Below are 16,671 nucleotides of genomic sequence, written 5' to 3' on the forward strand. Positions count from 1 at the left end.
AAATTTCAAATCGATATGGCGAAAAAAAATTTTTCAAGATGGCCGCCCCAGTCGGCCATCTTGGATCGGGACAGCCCAAAATCAATAGGGTTCTTCCTTTTCAGGTGGTACATGTGTGACCCAAATTTCAAATCGATATGGCAACAGTTTATGAGTTATCACACTCACAGCTATAAATATTGATGCCCGGACGGAAGGACGGACAGCCGGACGACCTGGGTGACAACAATATCCCCCTTCCGCCACGCGGCGGGGGATAAAAAGAGCAGAGTTATCCGAATAATAAAATGTAATTTACAAGGAAAGTAAAACACTTATACGATCCTACTTGAAGACAGGGCCCAGGGACACACACACACACACGCACACACAAATACCCAGAAAATGGACCTCAGTGGGTCTTCAATCAGTACAGCCGGGCCGGGGTACCTGTCCCGCTCGTGCGGTCACACCGACCCGAACCTCCACGGTGGGTCTCGAACCCATGACCTTTGCGTTGCCAGCACCAAGACTGCAGACCGCTATCGCCACGATCTCCGTCTCTCGACAACGCACTCTTGTCGACAACCACTCACTGGCTGTGGATGCCAGGTTGGAAATGCCTCAACTGAAAATGTCCTCTCCCACCGGAAATGTCTCACACACGATCCTCGCTGCTTGGCAAAACACCACGATCTCTTGATCTGCCGTCCTCTCCCAAACGCTGGTCCAGACAAGCACTTCTTCCTCTGCAGGAGGGAGGGGCTTTTTTTCCTGGCCACTCACCTCCTCATTGGTCGGACCCATCGCGCGATTCCCTGGCCATCATCCATTGGACAAGCCCATGGTAGGCGGGGCAACTCCCACCCTTCTGGGTGGAGTCCAGATCAGAGGCGTTTATAGCTCCGCCCACCTCCTCACCTCTGGCCACGTGTGTAATGGCGATCGTGTTTGGTCGGAAACCAGGTGGGTGAGACGCCCGCTCCTTGCCGATTGGCTAAAGAGGGACGCCATTCCTGTTAGACTCCGCCCACGCGTGCGAAGAATGCCGCGAGCAGTGTTGCTGTTGTGAGAGCGAAGGAGGGCGTTGTTGATGTAAAAAATAAAATAAAATAAAAAAATAAAAGACCGCAGCACATGCACACTTAATTCCCATTAGACATAGGGGAAAGGGAGCTATCTATCCACATTTACTTATCGAAATAACTGAGCTATGGGGACCTGAATGTTGAATGCTCATGGCTGCCAGATTCGTAACAATATGTACATTATCTGTCAAACAAGGCAACTTTGGACCTGTTTTATTCTTTGTTTTTAAAAGGTCCCATGGATTTTACTATTGGTTTTGTTAGTATAAATATGGAACTTTCATTTGTTATTAGTTTCAAAATATCAGGATGGTTATGGGAGTGGGCCTGGCTCGAAAAAGGGCTTCATTTCGCCCGACGTGGTCTTGAGACCCTCTTTCCTGCCATAACCACCAAGGTCCCATGAATGTTTTACTTTCAGAGGATAGTACAGTACTTGTACTATCTTATGCGCTAATAAAATCCGTGGGACCTTGATGGTTATTAAAAATATGGCCAGAGAAAGTCCGAAGTGAATGTTTGCCGAAAGGGATTATCGGTAGCACCACTATCCATAACCATCCAGATCCCAAAGATTTTTGTTCAAAATATTTTAGTACCCAAAACCATAAAATAAGTTTGTAAAGGAATCTCCTTGGGCAACTGATGGTTATTCTAAATAATTCACTTTGAAAATGGGAAAAAAATTTCAAGGGTGTCAAAATCTCCAAACTTTGGGTGTGGCCCAAATGGCAGGGAATGGGTCAATCACATCAAAAAATTGGCTTAGTTTTAGACCATACACAACCTAGGATAAAAATTTGATAAATATCTGAAGACATCAACGTTCAAATGTTATCATTTTGGGCTTATCTAATAAAAAATTCACTTCCAAATGGTTCCTCATCCGGTCCTTAATTAATGTCTCCAACACCTTCCCCACAACTGAAGTGAAACCAACAGGTCGATAGTTTCCCTTCCTTAAATTCTTCTCTGGATCCTTCCTTAAATAATGGTGCTGAACGAAGGGATCAAGACCGAAACGGGGTATTCACCTTCTTGCTTCCCACGGTGGTTACTATTACGACTGTATCGACAATCCGTTGATTGCACCAATAATACATCACCTGCTCACTGTCACTCTTTGAGATCACTCTTGAACGGTCATCTCCTCATGACTAACAATGTTATTACAACCATGACATTCATTAACGCGCACATTTACCACACAACCTCTGCAGCACCGAACTCAGACACCTGGAGCATCATTTTGATTATTCCGCAGTGGTAGCCATGCCGTGCAGACCAATTAAGTATTTATGGTCAAGTGAAGTAGCTAAACGTCACAGGAAGACGATGAAAACATCGTCGGGGTGTGGGGGGGAGACAAAGCAAACACCTACCTTCCGATCGAGACAACAATACACCGCACAATGCTAATACAATTGGGAGACGTTCCTTCATTCTCCCACAAAATGTCAAAATGATGTTACAAATCCACAATAGCTGAAGTACTGTATGAACACAAAATACAGAGCGATGAATCTTACTTAGCACAACCGGTGAAGTGGAGCGGTGATCAGGATGTGATTGGTGTGTTTTTATTGTTGTTGTTGTGTTGTTGAATGTTGTTGTTGAATGTTGTTGTTGTTGTTTGAGGGTAATTTTTCCCAACGTCGATAATGACTTACGACGGAGTATCAAAAAATAACTGAGACGTTGTTGAAGGACAAAAAAAAGGAAAGATTAAGACAACGACTCAAACAAAATTTCCAGAAAAACACCAAACTGCCTATAAACAGCAATTCTGAGTGATTGTGAAAGAAAATAGAGTTCCAAGACCGTTGTGCGTGCGTACGTACAACGTTAATTACCCATCGATCAAACAAGCACGTTGGTGCTTTCCAAACGACCGCAAGAATTGAGATATATAAAATTAATATCGCACCAAATCTTGAGGAATGCTGCTGTCAACTACACCACCATGCGTTCACAAATCAATACAAAAAAAAACTCGACCAAAATCACCATTTCAGTCATGAAAACAATGAAACGAAGTTAAAAAGACAACAGCGCGGGATGAATAATTGTTCATCCTAATATCTTGCAATAAGGATCGATTTGTGAAACGCTCCCATCTTGAATTGTAATTGATAGAACTATTTCTCTGCAAACCAGATACAATTTCTTGTCTCAAAATTATAGCCGGAGTAAAAGTGTAAACTGTTTCTACTTCTTGTACACAATATGGAAGGCTCGGCGGTGTAATCAGCAACAGCGATGGTTCCGCGTGAAAAATTATGCAACTTATACTCTCTCTCTCTCCATATAGCTTGCTGTAAATAATCACTTTGAATGATGTAACTCCGTCACCTCAGAAAGGGGGGAAAAAAAACGATTAAGCGTTTTTTTTTTCCCCCACCGGAAGCAGCGCTGTGATACACATTTGCATGGAGGGAATATTTTTTTATGACCGTTTTATCGTTTCCGACATGCCGAGACGCGGGAAGCCTCATAGGTCTGGCACTTCTCGAAATGATGTTATTCTTAAAGGATTTTCTGCTCTGGTAATTCTGGTTATTTTTTATTTGGTAGCTTGCTTTACAATGGATCCGAACGGCGACACGACGTTAAGCCAAACACCGTGGAACAAAGAATATGTGAGTAAAGTTATTGTGTGTGTGTGTGTGTGTGTGTGTGTGTGTGTGTGTGTGTGTGTGTGTGTGTGTGTGTGTGTGTGTGTGTGTGTGTGTGTGTGTGTGTGTGTGTGTGTGTGAGTTCCAGATAAATACCATAATTTACCATTCATTTACTTGATCTCACAAATGCACAAAAACCCTCGTAAGATGAGGTTCGTCGTCGCAAGTCGAGAATGCAGTTTGGAACCACTGACGGGCAGTATTGTTCCGAATCCGGAAGCCATTTGCACACAACAGCCAGAGTCCCCGTAGATCAGTTATCTCGGTAAGTATGTGTTTATAGTTAGGGTCCCGTCCCTACGTTTAATGGGTGATGAAGACATTAAGTGTATGTGTGCTGCTAGTTATTTTTTAGTTGGAGGTCAATTCCACCGTACGAAGTATAAAGGGAGAGCCATCCAAGATTAGAATTAATTGGCAAAGAACCCATTCTTGTGGATGGATTAATTCTCCCAGAACTGCAAACCAGATGACTTGTAATACCCATCCCCACTGGAAGCAGCGCTGTGATACACTTTTGCATGGAGGGAATTGGGGTGCTCCCTCCATCCTGTACCGCCCAGGCTGCAGTTTCCTCTTTTTACCACCGAGAACCTCCCTGGGCACACCCCACGTTCAACCGCCAGTTTTCAGCTCATATCGTCCAGTGTTTCAAGAGTGCACAGAAATTAAACAAACACAAATTTACACACGTACACAAATTGGCATTTCTCGAATTGTAGATACTATAATATTAAAGCAATTGATTGTATTGTCTCAACCAATGTAAGACAGCCACTTTTAGATGAGTAATGGAGTTTTGTTTTTCTTTTAGAAACATCACAATCCAAAACTTTTGAGCAGGAAGCTTTTGCAAGAGATATGTTCATTTTCTGATCTACAAAGAATGTGGACTAATGATCTGCAGCCTATGCTGATCGAGCGTGTGTCAGGATCATCTGGTAGTCGCACTGTCCAGAAGGTGAGATTGTTTCCATGGAGTAATTGTTTTACAGATCCTATCCTACTATATTTGACAAGAGTGAGAATTGCTTTGTCATGCATGTCCCCTACCGAGGTGATATTTTCCAAGTCCAAAAAGGGCATAACTCTGAAAAATTGACGAAAAACCATGAAAATCAACCTTATTCTGGAACTTGTACCAAGTTTCAGTTGCATATGTTATAGGGAATGGGGAAAAGTCTGAAAAACGACAGGTGGGACGGATGCACAGACAGACGGAGAACAAACCTAGAGTCCCTCCGGTGAAACCAGTAGGGGACTAAGTGTGTGTGTGTGTGTGTGTGTGTGTGTGTGTGTGTGTGTGTGTGTGTGTGTGTGTGTGTGTGTGTGTGTGTGTGTGTGTGTGTGTGTGTGTGTGTGTGTGTGTGTGTGTGTGTGTGTGTGTGTGTGTGTGTGTGTGTCTGTCTGAAAATCATAGAAAAAAAAATGACACGATTTTTGATTGTACACGTGACGTAGTGCAAGTAGTTTACTGACCCCTGCTGCAGATGGGGGGGGGAGGGGATTATTAACCAAGGCACAAAATATATTTGCCCCTCCACCCCACGATCTCCCCACCCCTCCCCAAGGATGCTCCCATAGGGAGCGGGTGTTTTTAGTGTATTAAATACAATACAATCAATTTGTTTATTCAAAATGTTTTGTAATTTTTACCTTGATTGGCCAAAAATGAAGCTATGTAGTCTGATCATATTACGTTTAGCTTCGTTTTTAAGTTGGTGGACTACCTTTATGATATTGGAAAGGGATAAAGCAGGTATCTCAAAGAGTGCAAAGTAATTTGTATAACCAATTGGACAGGGTTATTTATTTAAATATAATCACAGGTTGTTTTTAATTTTTTTGCAATCTGTATAAATGTAAATATTATTTATTGATCGCTGAATTTTTTTTTTTTTTAAGTCATTCTATAATATTTAATGTTCTGTAATACATCATGAGACTTGCCTGTAATTTTTGGAAAGATGGTTTGTTGAAGACAGCTTGAGGCAATTAAATTATTTATCTTTCAATAAAGTACTTGATTTTTTTTTCTTCCTCTCTCTATCCCCCCCCCCTTCTGTTTTCTTACAGCATATTGTTGACAGAATTGAGTCACTGAGTGCTGGATGGACTGTTAACTTCGATTCATTTGAAGACATCACACCTTATGGCAGGAAGGTTTTCAGAAATATCATCGCCGTCCTCAATCCTGAAGCAAAACGAAGATTGACTCTTGCCTGCCATTATGACTCCAAGTATTTCCCAAGTGATATGTATGGCCGGGTTTTTGTTGGTGCTACAGATTCTGCAGTGCCTTGTGCCATGATGCTCGGTCTTGCTCGAGTCCTTGATGACCAACTGAAGAAGAAGAAAAATGTATGTTCCAAGTTCGTTTCAAAAAAATTGTAGTTTTAGAAGTTGTATGCCAATAGTTTTACTGATTTCTTATTATTTTTTGGGATACAAAGTCGAGGCTCATGGAAGACCGAGAACACTGATCGGATCAGGATGCAACAATATCGTGGGGTGGGGTTGGGGAAAAACCCAACAGTAGAGTTGAAGGACAAAATAGAGGGAGACTTGGACAAATAAGGGATGTGGGGAGGCATGAGGGGTAGGTGAGAACACACAGGGTGGACAAAGTGGATAGAGAATCAAATTCTCAGGAATGGAATGCTGGAAATTTGGAAGGAGGTGGGGTTGGGTGGGTAGAGGGGAGGAGGCGGCCTTGGGCTCTGGATTTTGGGAGTTTCACGAGAAGGAGGTTGCTGGTGGACAGTGTGCGCGCTGCAGAAACCTGGGGGGGGCACAAAGCATGGAGACGGCAAAGTGTACAAGACCTAGAAAGGAGGTGTCAGAACACAGAGAGACCACTTACCTGCCTGAGATGGCAAAGTGATATGCCCATGGACTCAGCCTCATCACGGGAGATTTCAATCATCTGGAAGGCCTTGGTTTCCACGGCGTCAATCTGAGTAAGGTGTGAGGCAGTGGTGCCAGTCCAGAGAGGAGAGCAGTACTCAATCAAGCTGTGGATTACGGCCTTTAGGTGGATAGGAATTCAGGTGTGTCAAGGAAGGACTTTGTATGACAGAAGATGCCCATTCAGTGACTGACGTTGTTGACTATCTATATGTGAAACCAAACGAAATTTGTTGCAAAAAGTAACATTTTCAATAGAAAAGATTTTTGGCATGAAAACGACTCCCAATACATCATGCAAAATTGTTTGCTTTGATAATCTATAACTCTTGTGATCGGTGTGGTGCTTTTAGTATTTGTGTTGGTGTAAAAAGTTAAGTTGTGAGCAAGAAGAAGACGTATAGTTGTGGGGCGAGGAAGAAGATGTATAGATAGGAGTAAGTACAAATAAGGCATTTATGAGATTAAGGTGTATTGTTCTGAATGAAACTGGAAGAAGTGTAGTTAAGCTATGGGCCTTTCAAAATCAAAAGGGAAGGAGGGGGTCCAAATTTTCCCACCACCCTGCCGTCAACCCCCCTCCCCTTCAAAAATTCTGGTCAACTGCCCACAATAAATCTCACACAATGACTGACTCCAGGCGAGCTGCTGAGCCCAGCTTCTGATGAACTCATCTTCCCATGCCTTTACATTTTCTGTTTCTCCACATCCAACAAATCTCGTTTGACATCATCATCCTGCTTCATTCATGCTGATTGGAGCTCCCACTGTCACACCCCTACCTAGTGCACTGCAGATATTCCCACCTCATTTGAATGCACATATTCCTGTATTGCACTGTCCTGCAAAGGGACATTTATTTTCAAATGATGCTTATGACTATAATTGTGTCAATCTGTTTGTCTTACAGATCAGCATTGAAAGTTCTGACCTGACGCTGCAGCTCATCTTCTTTGATGGGGAAGAATCCTTCAGGGAATGGAGTGAGAAGGACTCCCTGTATGGCTCTCGGCATCTTTCAAAGCAAATGGCATTGAAGAAACACCCCATTAATGCTACTGACACGACCCTAATCGACTCGATTGTAATTTGCTTTGGCCTTATCCTGATTCTGGGATTTTGCTTACCATTTATTTCCAGAATAATGTTATTGGTTCACGAAAAAATATTTTCATGAAAAAAATAAGTGACCACTATATTCGTTATTGTTGTGTGTCTGTCTGTCTGTCTGTCTGTCTGTCTGTCTGTCTGTCTGTCTGTCTGTCTGTCTGTCTGTTTGTCTGTTTGTATGTCTGTCTGTCTGTCTGTCCCGAGCATAACTCCGTGGGTTTTGATCCGATCCTGATAAAATTTTGGTGGGAGGTTTATATTATGATCTAGTTGTGTTTTCCTGAAAATGGGCGTGGTGCACCCATTATGGGCAGAGCCAGGCCCAAAAAACGTGTTTTTAGGGAGTAGCCGATTTCAATTTTCATCTTCTCCGAGGGGGTTTGTCGAATCTGACGGGTTTCGGTATTTGGTTAGCCCAATGGCACTTGCATAGCCCCATGGAGCTCGATTTTTTTTTTTCATTTTCGTCTCAAGGTCACAAGGTCACGAACTTAGAAAATTGCGAATTTTGACATAAAAAATTCTTCTCCGAGGGGTTTGTCGAATCTGGCAGGGGTTTCGGTATTTGGTTGCCCAATGGCACCTACATAGCCCCACGGAGCTCGATTTTCATTTTCGTCCCAAGGTCAAGGCCACAAGGTCACGAACTTAGAAAATTGCGAATTGTGTTTTTAGGGGGTAGCCGATTTCAATTTGCATCTTCTCCTCAGGGGTTTGTCGAATCTGGCAGGGGTTTCAGTATTTGGTTAGCCCAATGGCACCTGCGTAGCCCCACGGAGCTCGATTTTTCATTTTCGTCCCAAGGTCAAGGTCACGAGGTCACAAACTTAGAAAATTTCAAATTTTGACATAAAAATCATACGACCGCCCAAACTTTGAGAGCGAGGATGACAATATTGTTTATGCATAATCTTGAGGTCATTCCCCACCTCAAGTCTTGAAACCATTTTGCTCTATCTCGAACACCTTGCCCGTGGCGCCCCCTTCAAGTTTGTTTTTACGCTGATTTCATCAAAGTATGGATAATCCGAGGAGTGTGAAGTGCCATATAGCCTATATGACGTTATATTGTTCCTGGAATGTTCCAGAGGAAGTTTTGCACCAAAGGTCATAATCCTTGACCTTTAAAGTTCACAAAGGTCAAATTTTCAAAGTTGTGGGAATCGAACCGGGTTTTCGACCTTCTTCGACGAACTAACTCCATTAAGCTATAGCACGTATCCTGTTTCCTTATTTTAATGTCCACAATATTGTTTTGTGACCTTTAAATGTTATGCAAAGGTCAAATATTTAAAGTTGTTGAACGAAACCGGGTTTTCGACATTTTGCAGCTAATAACCTGTCACTCGTACCACATCATATTGATCATTTTTATAACTTGATCAAACATTATCACTGTCTCATCCTTGACTTCTGAAACAATCTACATCGTAATAAACAAAACAAAGAGGTAATAAACAAAAACACAAGACTTTAACCTTTTAAGTTTATTCCAAAACAGCAAGGTGATTTTTACAAAACGAGGTGTGTGAGGGTAAGAATACTATGTTCTGTACACTGCTGTCAATGTGAACCACAAGACTTAGCTTGGAATGATGATGATGTTAGAGTGGGAGGTGGGGAGAGGAGAGGTGTGTTGTGGAGGTTAGAAAGATACAGATGCAGAACTTGCGATGGCTATTGGATCATTAGTAGCTAGTTGAGGCTGCATTGCCACATAGGAGGAGGGTAAGCTGATGCTTCGCCACCTTGAATCCCAGAGCAAATATTTCCTGTTTGAACAGGAAGGTATCAGATGGCATCCTCTTCTAAAATAATCCCATCCCTTCAGTGTAAAAATCTGCTTCAGCATAAATCCCTTTGCCTCGATTAGTTCCTTGAGCTGCGGTGGGTAGTTTTTTTGCAGCATCATGGTCTGCAGATGCTGTTTCCCTGACTAATTTTACATGGAGGCCAAATCTTTTAAATTTCTCAAACCAGCCCGTGGTCACATATAACTTGTGGGTATCTGTGGTTGAACTGGAGCCTTCGGCCCCGGGTGCCTCGTGGAAACGTTGGTAAATCCATAAAATGATTTCTCCTGTATCACTGGTCCACTCAGAGGCACTTTTTGTGTTTGATCCTTGATCCAAACATTAAAGGCTTTTTCCATCCTTTCATTATAAGGATCACAGGACTGGAATGAAACGTTTGCGCTTTGCGAAGCACTGGCGGCAACACTTGCACGGATGTTTGACTTGCGTTTACGGATATACCGCACAGTCGATTCATCTATCCCGTAATGGTGGCCCACTGCACTTTCACCTCTTACCAACCTATCTTACAACTTCATTTATTTGCCCAACATCACAACCTTTCTCTGCCTTTTGGCACAACTAATTTTTGTCCATTGTTTTATGTTTGAGCGCCGTTAATAACGATGCTCGTAATCAGAGGTAATCGTAAACGAGGACGCAAACGATGACTCGTCTTGGCTCAAAAATCGTGATTGGCTGAAATGAAATCCCGCGATAACTAAATCGGAACACAGTAAGTTGCCCGGCATTGGTCGATACCCGCAATATTTAGGGTTTAGTGTAAAGATAATAAGTATTTCAAGATGTATTTTTACTTAGCTTAAGTTTGCATGAAGAATCATTTTATTTTTTCACTTTTGCAGTTCTTTTAATCGAGGAAAGAGAAAAAGCAGGGAATGTGTAAAGATTGTGGGGGGAGGGGGGTGGAGAGTCAGGGAGGATGTTAAGGTTCTGGGTTGTTGGCAAGGAGCGGTAAAGTAGCTTGGCAGTTGATGAAAGTATGAGAGAGGGAAGTGAAATGTATAGCACACACAGTGTGGGAAGGGAGAGATCAAATTTTTGCCTCTTTTGCTTTCATTCAGTGATGACTGCCCTGACCCTACTTTCCCTGCTTCCACCTCAGATACAACTTTGTTATGATTTGCACAGGATTTGTGTTTTGTCCTGAGAAACATTTTAAGTTGAAACAAACTTGTGTTAATTATTTTTCATTGCAGGATTTGTTTGTGTTGATGGATCTCATTGGAGCACAGAATCCATATTTTTTAAATCACTTTTCTGAGACGACATATTGGTTCAAAAGACTCGTTGGAATTGGTGAGTTTTCTCATTTGGCTTTCATGTAAGATATATATATATATATATATATATATATATATATATATATATATATATATATATATATATATATATATATATATATATATATATATATATATATATATATATATTTCTCCTTAACAGCATTTACAAGTCCTGTTTTGTTTTCAGAGAAAAGGCTGCATCATCTGAGGCTTTTGGAACAACATTACTATGAAACTCAGTATTTCTATATAAATCAACGAGCCCCATATATTCAAGATGATCATGTTCCTTTTCTTCAACTAGGTTGGTATTAAACAAAACTCCATAAGAGTTAACTCTGCCACCAAAGGTGAAGGAGGTTATGCTTTCACCCTTTTCTGTTTGTTTGTTTGTTTGTGTGCAGGATATTTCAAAAAGTTGTGGACGGATCCAGATGAAATTTTGTGGACAGGTTGGGTGTGTGACGAGGACAAACTGATTCAATTTTGCTGAAGATCTGGATCCTGGATCTGACTACTTGAATTTTTGAAGTGATTCTTCAACATTGAGAGATAGGGCCGAAAACGATATATAGCACGATATCTCAAAAAGTTGGGGACGGATTCGGACGAAACATGGTGGACATGTTGGGTGTGTGACAAGGAAGAATTGATTCAATTTTGGTGAAGATCCGAATCCAGATCTGGATCTGATAATTTCATAAGTGATTCTTCACCATTGAGAGATCGGGCCAAAAACGATATAGTACTATACAGAATGATATTTTAAAAATGTAATGGGCCCGATATGTTCTTGTGGATCAGGCATTACGTGGCAGAGGTATGCGCTCTACCGAGTGCCCTTCTAGTTTATAAACGTGGCTTTTATTGAATTGTTGTTGTTGTTCCTCTGATAATTTAATGGATTTATTTATATGAGACTAAAGTGTTATACTGTATAATGATCTACTGCAGCTTGTTATATGAGTTTTAATTGTATTTATTACCTATTACTCATGCTTTAATAACTCTCCTTCGTATGGGGTCGCTTGTAGTTACGATTGGCAAAAGTCTTTCATGAACTGGCTGGCCAGACCTGGCGTTCCACTTCAGATGTCCAGAATTTGAAATTTCTTTGGGGCGCAGGCGATGACTCGACTCCTCTTTGCTAAAGACTGGAGGATATGGAACATCCTTCAAATAATGCAAACAGACGGGACACCAGTTTAACGTCCATCCGAGGGGCGGGCACACACGCTGATGAATCGCCCACCCTGTTTGTTCTTCTTTTTAATTTGTATGCAGCACAAAGCTGCAGGGTAGCATCATTGGCTGAGGGTGCGGCTGTGCTGCTGATGCAATGTCCTCTGTTGGTTAGGGCAGGAATTTGGAATTTGTTCATGGTGCTGGCGATGGTTCACTTTTTGCAAAGGACACCATGCGATCTTTAATGTCCACCAACGAATGCTGGCAGATAGGACACCCGTTTAACATTCATCCGAGTCACCCTGCCTGTGAAATACCAGGATGACGTTTTTAGCTGGGTCGGGATATTCAGATGATAGTTGGGCTGAAAATCAAACTTGGACTAAGCATCTCAAAGGTAAAGTGCCATCATGTGTACGCTACCTCTGTACCATCATGTCAGACACATTTTGTTAACCGCATGCGAAAATTCTCGGCACTTAATGGCCAAAATATCTGCTGCTTGTTGGAACTTTTCTTGAATTAAGGCAATGGCAACAAAATCGTGTTGTATTGGCAATTGATAACATTTGAGATTTGGTTCATTTGCCCATCCAGGAGTACCGGTGCTACATTTGATCTCGACACCATTCCCTGTTGTATGGCACACAATGGACGATACAGAGGCAAACCTCCACCCCGTCACCATCAATAACCTCAATAAAATCATCCAAGTGTTTGTCGCTGAATATCTCGAGTTTTGACTGACCCATAGCAACGGGACAGTTATAAAATAGTATTCCTATTACACTTTTTGGTTACAAATGTTTCCAGATTATGTAATTGTTACAATGAAAAGCTTTCTGTGAGTTGTTTCACATTTAAAGTGCCGACTTGAAAAAATGTATATACAGTATATTATGAAACAAGATTAAGAGATGGGCATTTATTTTATTTTAGTGAGTTCAGTTTTACTTCAAAAAAAAAAGTTTTTTTTGGCACAGATTTCACCTTGACCTTAATGTCTGTGTAAGATTAAGGTAAAAAAAATCTTGTGCTCGTTTGTGTACAATCAAGTCTGTGGCATAAATGTTTTGTTATCTAGTTGTGTGATGCTCTTCACTGTAAAGGAATTCCAAACATACTGAGTGTTTTAACAATGATAAATAATGTGGAAGCCTTTAATAGCAGAAACAACGTGATGAGGATGAGTTCAGCATATTACCGTGTAATCACTTATGTACAATTGAATACCACTCTGTTGACACCAATCGTTGCATGTCTGCTGACCAAACGGAGATTGGCAGGGGGGTGGGGGAGGGGGGGGGTTGGCTCAGATAGCTGAGTGATTACTTATAATCTTCTGCACACCACCCATAAGTTGCACCCAAGTGTATCAACACAAAAATCAGTTGAGAAGTGAAGGATGGAACAAATGGGTTGATGACAAAGAAAATCATCAACACCAAAGAACCCCAAATTAAATTCAAGGCCACTTGTCCCTGGCAGAATGGCCAAACAAAATCATTTTGTCTTGTCTACCAATAAATTAACCTTTCGACTCTCGGTCCAAGGCTTTTTGACAAAGGAGAAAAAGAAAGGGATAAATGATGTCGCCAGAAAATGAGTCTAAATCAACCTTGGGGAGTGAAACCTTTTCAAGCTTGGGTAATCCTGCAGCAAGTCAAACTAGTCAATGTATATACCTGGGACCCCCACAGCAGCAAGTTTTGCTGGTCCTAGTAGGGCAATGACAGCCCACAAACTGACACAACTCCATGGCATAGAAATTTGAAGCCCTCACCAGCCACTCTGTGCCTCCAGCAGCAGCTTCGACTCTACTTTCAACAATGGCGAACACCACCGTCACAACGACCTTCATTTTGACATCAACCACTACAATTTGATGATTCTGACTCATGGGCTTCAAGCACTGGTTTTTATCTCCAAACCTGAAGTGACATCCCTGTCTGTTCATCCAATGAGAACCTACTACATTCTCATCAGGGCAGCCCAAAGGCTGTAAGGTCCTGCTCTCAGGTTCTCAAGAGTTCCAGAGAGGTGTGGGTGGGGAAACGAGATACAGTGTAAAGTACATGGTGCTAAAACGTACCTCGTCGGGTGTGATTGGTCGCAGAAGTTAATATAATTATTCTTCATCGGAGAATCACCCAAATCTGGGTTCTCCGCATCGTCCAATCTTTCGGTGGAAGTTCTTCCAAAGCTTCATTAGATGAAATTGAAGACTGCATAGTTCAACTGCTCTCAACACTCCGAAACAAACAAAATCGAGGTTAAGCATCTAACATACATTACATGTTATATCAAAATTTTGCCTTTTCTTTCCTCTTTTTTTTTTTTTTCTTCACACCTAAACGACATGCTAAAATCGAAAGAAATCTCAGTTGTATCTATACTCAAAAACAATCATCTCATTTGTTATTTGCATGTAGAAAGGGCGGCTGTATTTATCATGGTTCCAAACTGCAATCAACAATTTTGTCCACCATCCTCCAAAGATCCCTTTCAGTCAAGAAAATTATTCATCTACACAATATTTATGAAAGTTAGCTTCTTCTTTAATTTTCAATGTATTTTAATTTGTCTGAGCGATAAAGTACAACACTCCAACTCATCAAGAGGACAGGCTCCCCCCTTTTGGAGCAAGTACCAAATCCAAAGCGATTCGATTTTGCACAGTTACCGTTTTAACGTTCATATCTGCTAAACAATCCAGTTTCATTCACAAGCAGTGCCAGAGCAACTGCCATTATTTATTTATTTACTTATTTATTTTCTTTCCACAAAATATGGAGGAATTTACTTAAATTACAGTTAAGTCAATATCAGCTACTAATCAGTGAGAGCAATACAATTAGAATACATGGTGCAATTCCTAATTCCGTTAATTGATTTCATCATTGCTGTTGGTCTCGCCATTCTTCCAGCCATTCTGCATTATGCTTATGTAAATACCATCCTGATTTCCCTTGCAGTTGACTTATGATTCCTAATATATAATATTGACCAATCTGTCGATCAACTTAATAACATAGACCCTCCTTCAATATTGTTGCGGGTCGGGTGAGAAGACCACCAGAGAGGGAAAGCTATCCCGGCTCCCAACAGACTCCCCGGAATTGTAGGCCGTAGCACACGGATAATTCCGTGACGCAGCGGGTCGCTTAACTCAGTGGTTCTCAACCTTTTGGAGCCACGACCCCCCCAAAAATTTAAGTTGGGGTTCGCGACCCCTCTCCCGATTCACACTTGAAACACACTGCAGTGACTGCAAAAAAATAAAACGCATAAAAAATCCAGAGTGCCTGGAGCACATTGGTCAACGCCTTGGTACTGCCAGCTGTTAAAACTAAACAGTTCTAACTAAACTAAACTAAACTGGCATCACAAATTAATTATTTACACTCTGATGTATAACACAGTAAAAGCAGCCATGACTCACAATAGTCCATGTGAGTCCATGACTCACAATAATTAAACACAATAATTCATATAATACTGACTCAAAATAATTGAACACAATAATTCAGATAATACTGACACAATAATTGAACACAATAATTCATATAATACTGACTCAAAATAATTGAACACAATAATTCAGATAATACTGACTCACAATAATTGAACACAATAACACACAATAATTCTTTTTTTAACAGTTACATCTGTAAAGGCACAGGCTTGTATTGATTTACTCAGATAGTATTCACTTACTCATTTTAGTGGGATGGCTGGGCCTGTTTCTTTGAACAAAGCAGCTGTATTATTGGTTTTAAGCTGGAGACTGCAACACGAAGATCATCCTCAACTCTAATGAGCTGTGATCTGTATTTGTTCTTGATAAATGTCAGTGAGGAAAAGGTCTGCTCACAAAGGTATGTAGATCCAAATGGAATAAGTATATCAATTGCAGCCTTTGATAGTCCTGGGTATTCTGTGGCCACTGACAGCCAGAATTCCTCCAGTGTGGATGAGGCAAAAGTGGTCTTTAATGTGCGGTCAGAGGAGAGGTCCAAGAGCACATCCTCAAGCTCCGATGACAGGTGTCGGGCAGATGAGGTGATGAAAGGCTGGCATATCCAGTCGTTTCTCTCTGGGGTGTCATCTTTTGGTAAGTACCTATTGAAGTGGCCAAGCAGGCTTCTGAGGTGAGTAGCAATAAGTCCTTTTATTGTTTGGATGCTTATCTCAAATTTGTCCATGAAGTCCTCGAGCTCAGGGAACATTTCCACACTGCCTTCTTCGACTCGCGCTGCCCACCGCTCAAGCTTCTTAGTAAACGCTGTAACCTTGTCAGAAAGCGTGAGGACATTGGTGTTTGGGCCTTGGAGAGATAAGTTTAGACTGTTCAGTTTATCAAATATGCCTGCCAGATAGGCAAGGCCAGTAACCCATGTGGGGTCGGTCAGGTGGTCAGCGAGGGGGGAGCCGCAATCTGAGAGGAAAATGCGAACCTCCTCACGCAGTTCAAACAGTCTGGTTAAAACTTTCCCCCGTGATAGCCATCTGACCTCTGTGTGAAATAGTAGAGATTCGTGTTCCGATTCCATTTCCTGGCAGAGTGTGGCAAACAGTCTGGTATTCACCGGACAGGATTTGATGAAGTTCACCACTTTAATTG

General features: G+C 41.6%; 3 protein-coding genes across 13 annotated transcripts in view; 1 reads left to right on the top strand and 2 right to left on the bottom strand.

Annotated features, from left to right (window-relative positions):
- Positions 1–2,652, bottom strand: part of LOC147018349 (F-box/WD repeat-containing protein 9-like) — a 99,001-nt gene extending 96,349 nt beyond the window's left edge. The window contains exon 1 of one of the 11 annotated variants that reach the window (XR_015062344.1): positions 2,102–2,371. Coding sequence is in view for 4 of the 11 variants with exons in the window: in XM_085897927.1 (XP_085754053.1) it covers positions 2,102–2,170 (69 nt within the window). In the remaining 7 variants the exon portion in view is untranslated. The other 10 variants (XR_015062343.1, XM_085897930.1, XM_085897932.1 and 7 more) reach the window with 10 other exon arrangements.
- Positions 2,653–3,448: 796 nt separating this feature from the next.
- Positions 3,449–13,130, top strand: QPCT (glutaminyl-peptide cyclotransferase). Its single transcript, XM_085897934.1, has 7 exons — positions 3,449–3,706; positions 4,560–4,706; positions 5,822–6,106; positions 7,563–7,736; positions 10,776–10,875; positions 11,050–11,166; positions 12,645–13,130. Exons 1-7 carry the CDS (start codon positions 3,497–3,499, stop codon positions 12,788–12,790), a joined length of 1,179 nt encoding a protein of 392 aa, XP_085754060.1. The 5' UTR covers positions 3,449–3,496; the 3' UTR covers positions 12,791–13,130.
- A 2,639-nt stretch (positions 13,131–15,769) lies between these two features.
- LOC147018351 (zinc finger BED domain-containing protein 5-like) overlaps positions 15,770–16,671 on the bottom strand; it is a 1,041-nt gene continuing 139 nt past the window's right edge. Inside the window, exon 1 of the mRNA XM_085900077.1 lies at positions 15,770–16,671. This exon is cut by the window's right edge and continues 139 nt beyond it. Within this exon, the coding sequence (XP_085756203.1) occupies positions 15,770–16,671 (902 nt within the window).

This window comes from Eptatretus burgeri, chromosome 10 (assembly GCF_056783735.1).
Source record: "Eptatretus burgeri isolate ZD-2024b chromosome 10, Ebu_testis_v1, whole genome shotgun sequence".
Taxonomy (NCBI): Eukaryota; Metazoa; Chordata; class Myxini; order Myxiniformes; family Myxinidae; genus Eptatretus; species Eptatretus burgeri.

What these genes read in the sequence shown, in the direction of transcription:
- QPCT (XM_085897934.1), top strand. Translation starts at nt 3,497, where the DNA reads ATGGAGGGAATATTTTTTTATGACCGTTTTATCGTTTCCGACATGCCG. An exon ending in AACTGAAGAAGAAGAAAAAT is followed by an intron (nt 6,107 to 7,562) that starts GTATGTTCCAAG and finishes TTTGTCTTACAG; the next exon opens with ATCAGCATTGAAAGTTCTGA. An exon ending in CGACCCTAATCGACTCGATT is followed by an intron (nt 7,737 to 10,775) that starts GTAATTTGCTTT and finishes TTTTCATTGCAG; the next exon opens with GATTTGTTTGTGTTGATGGA.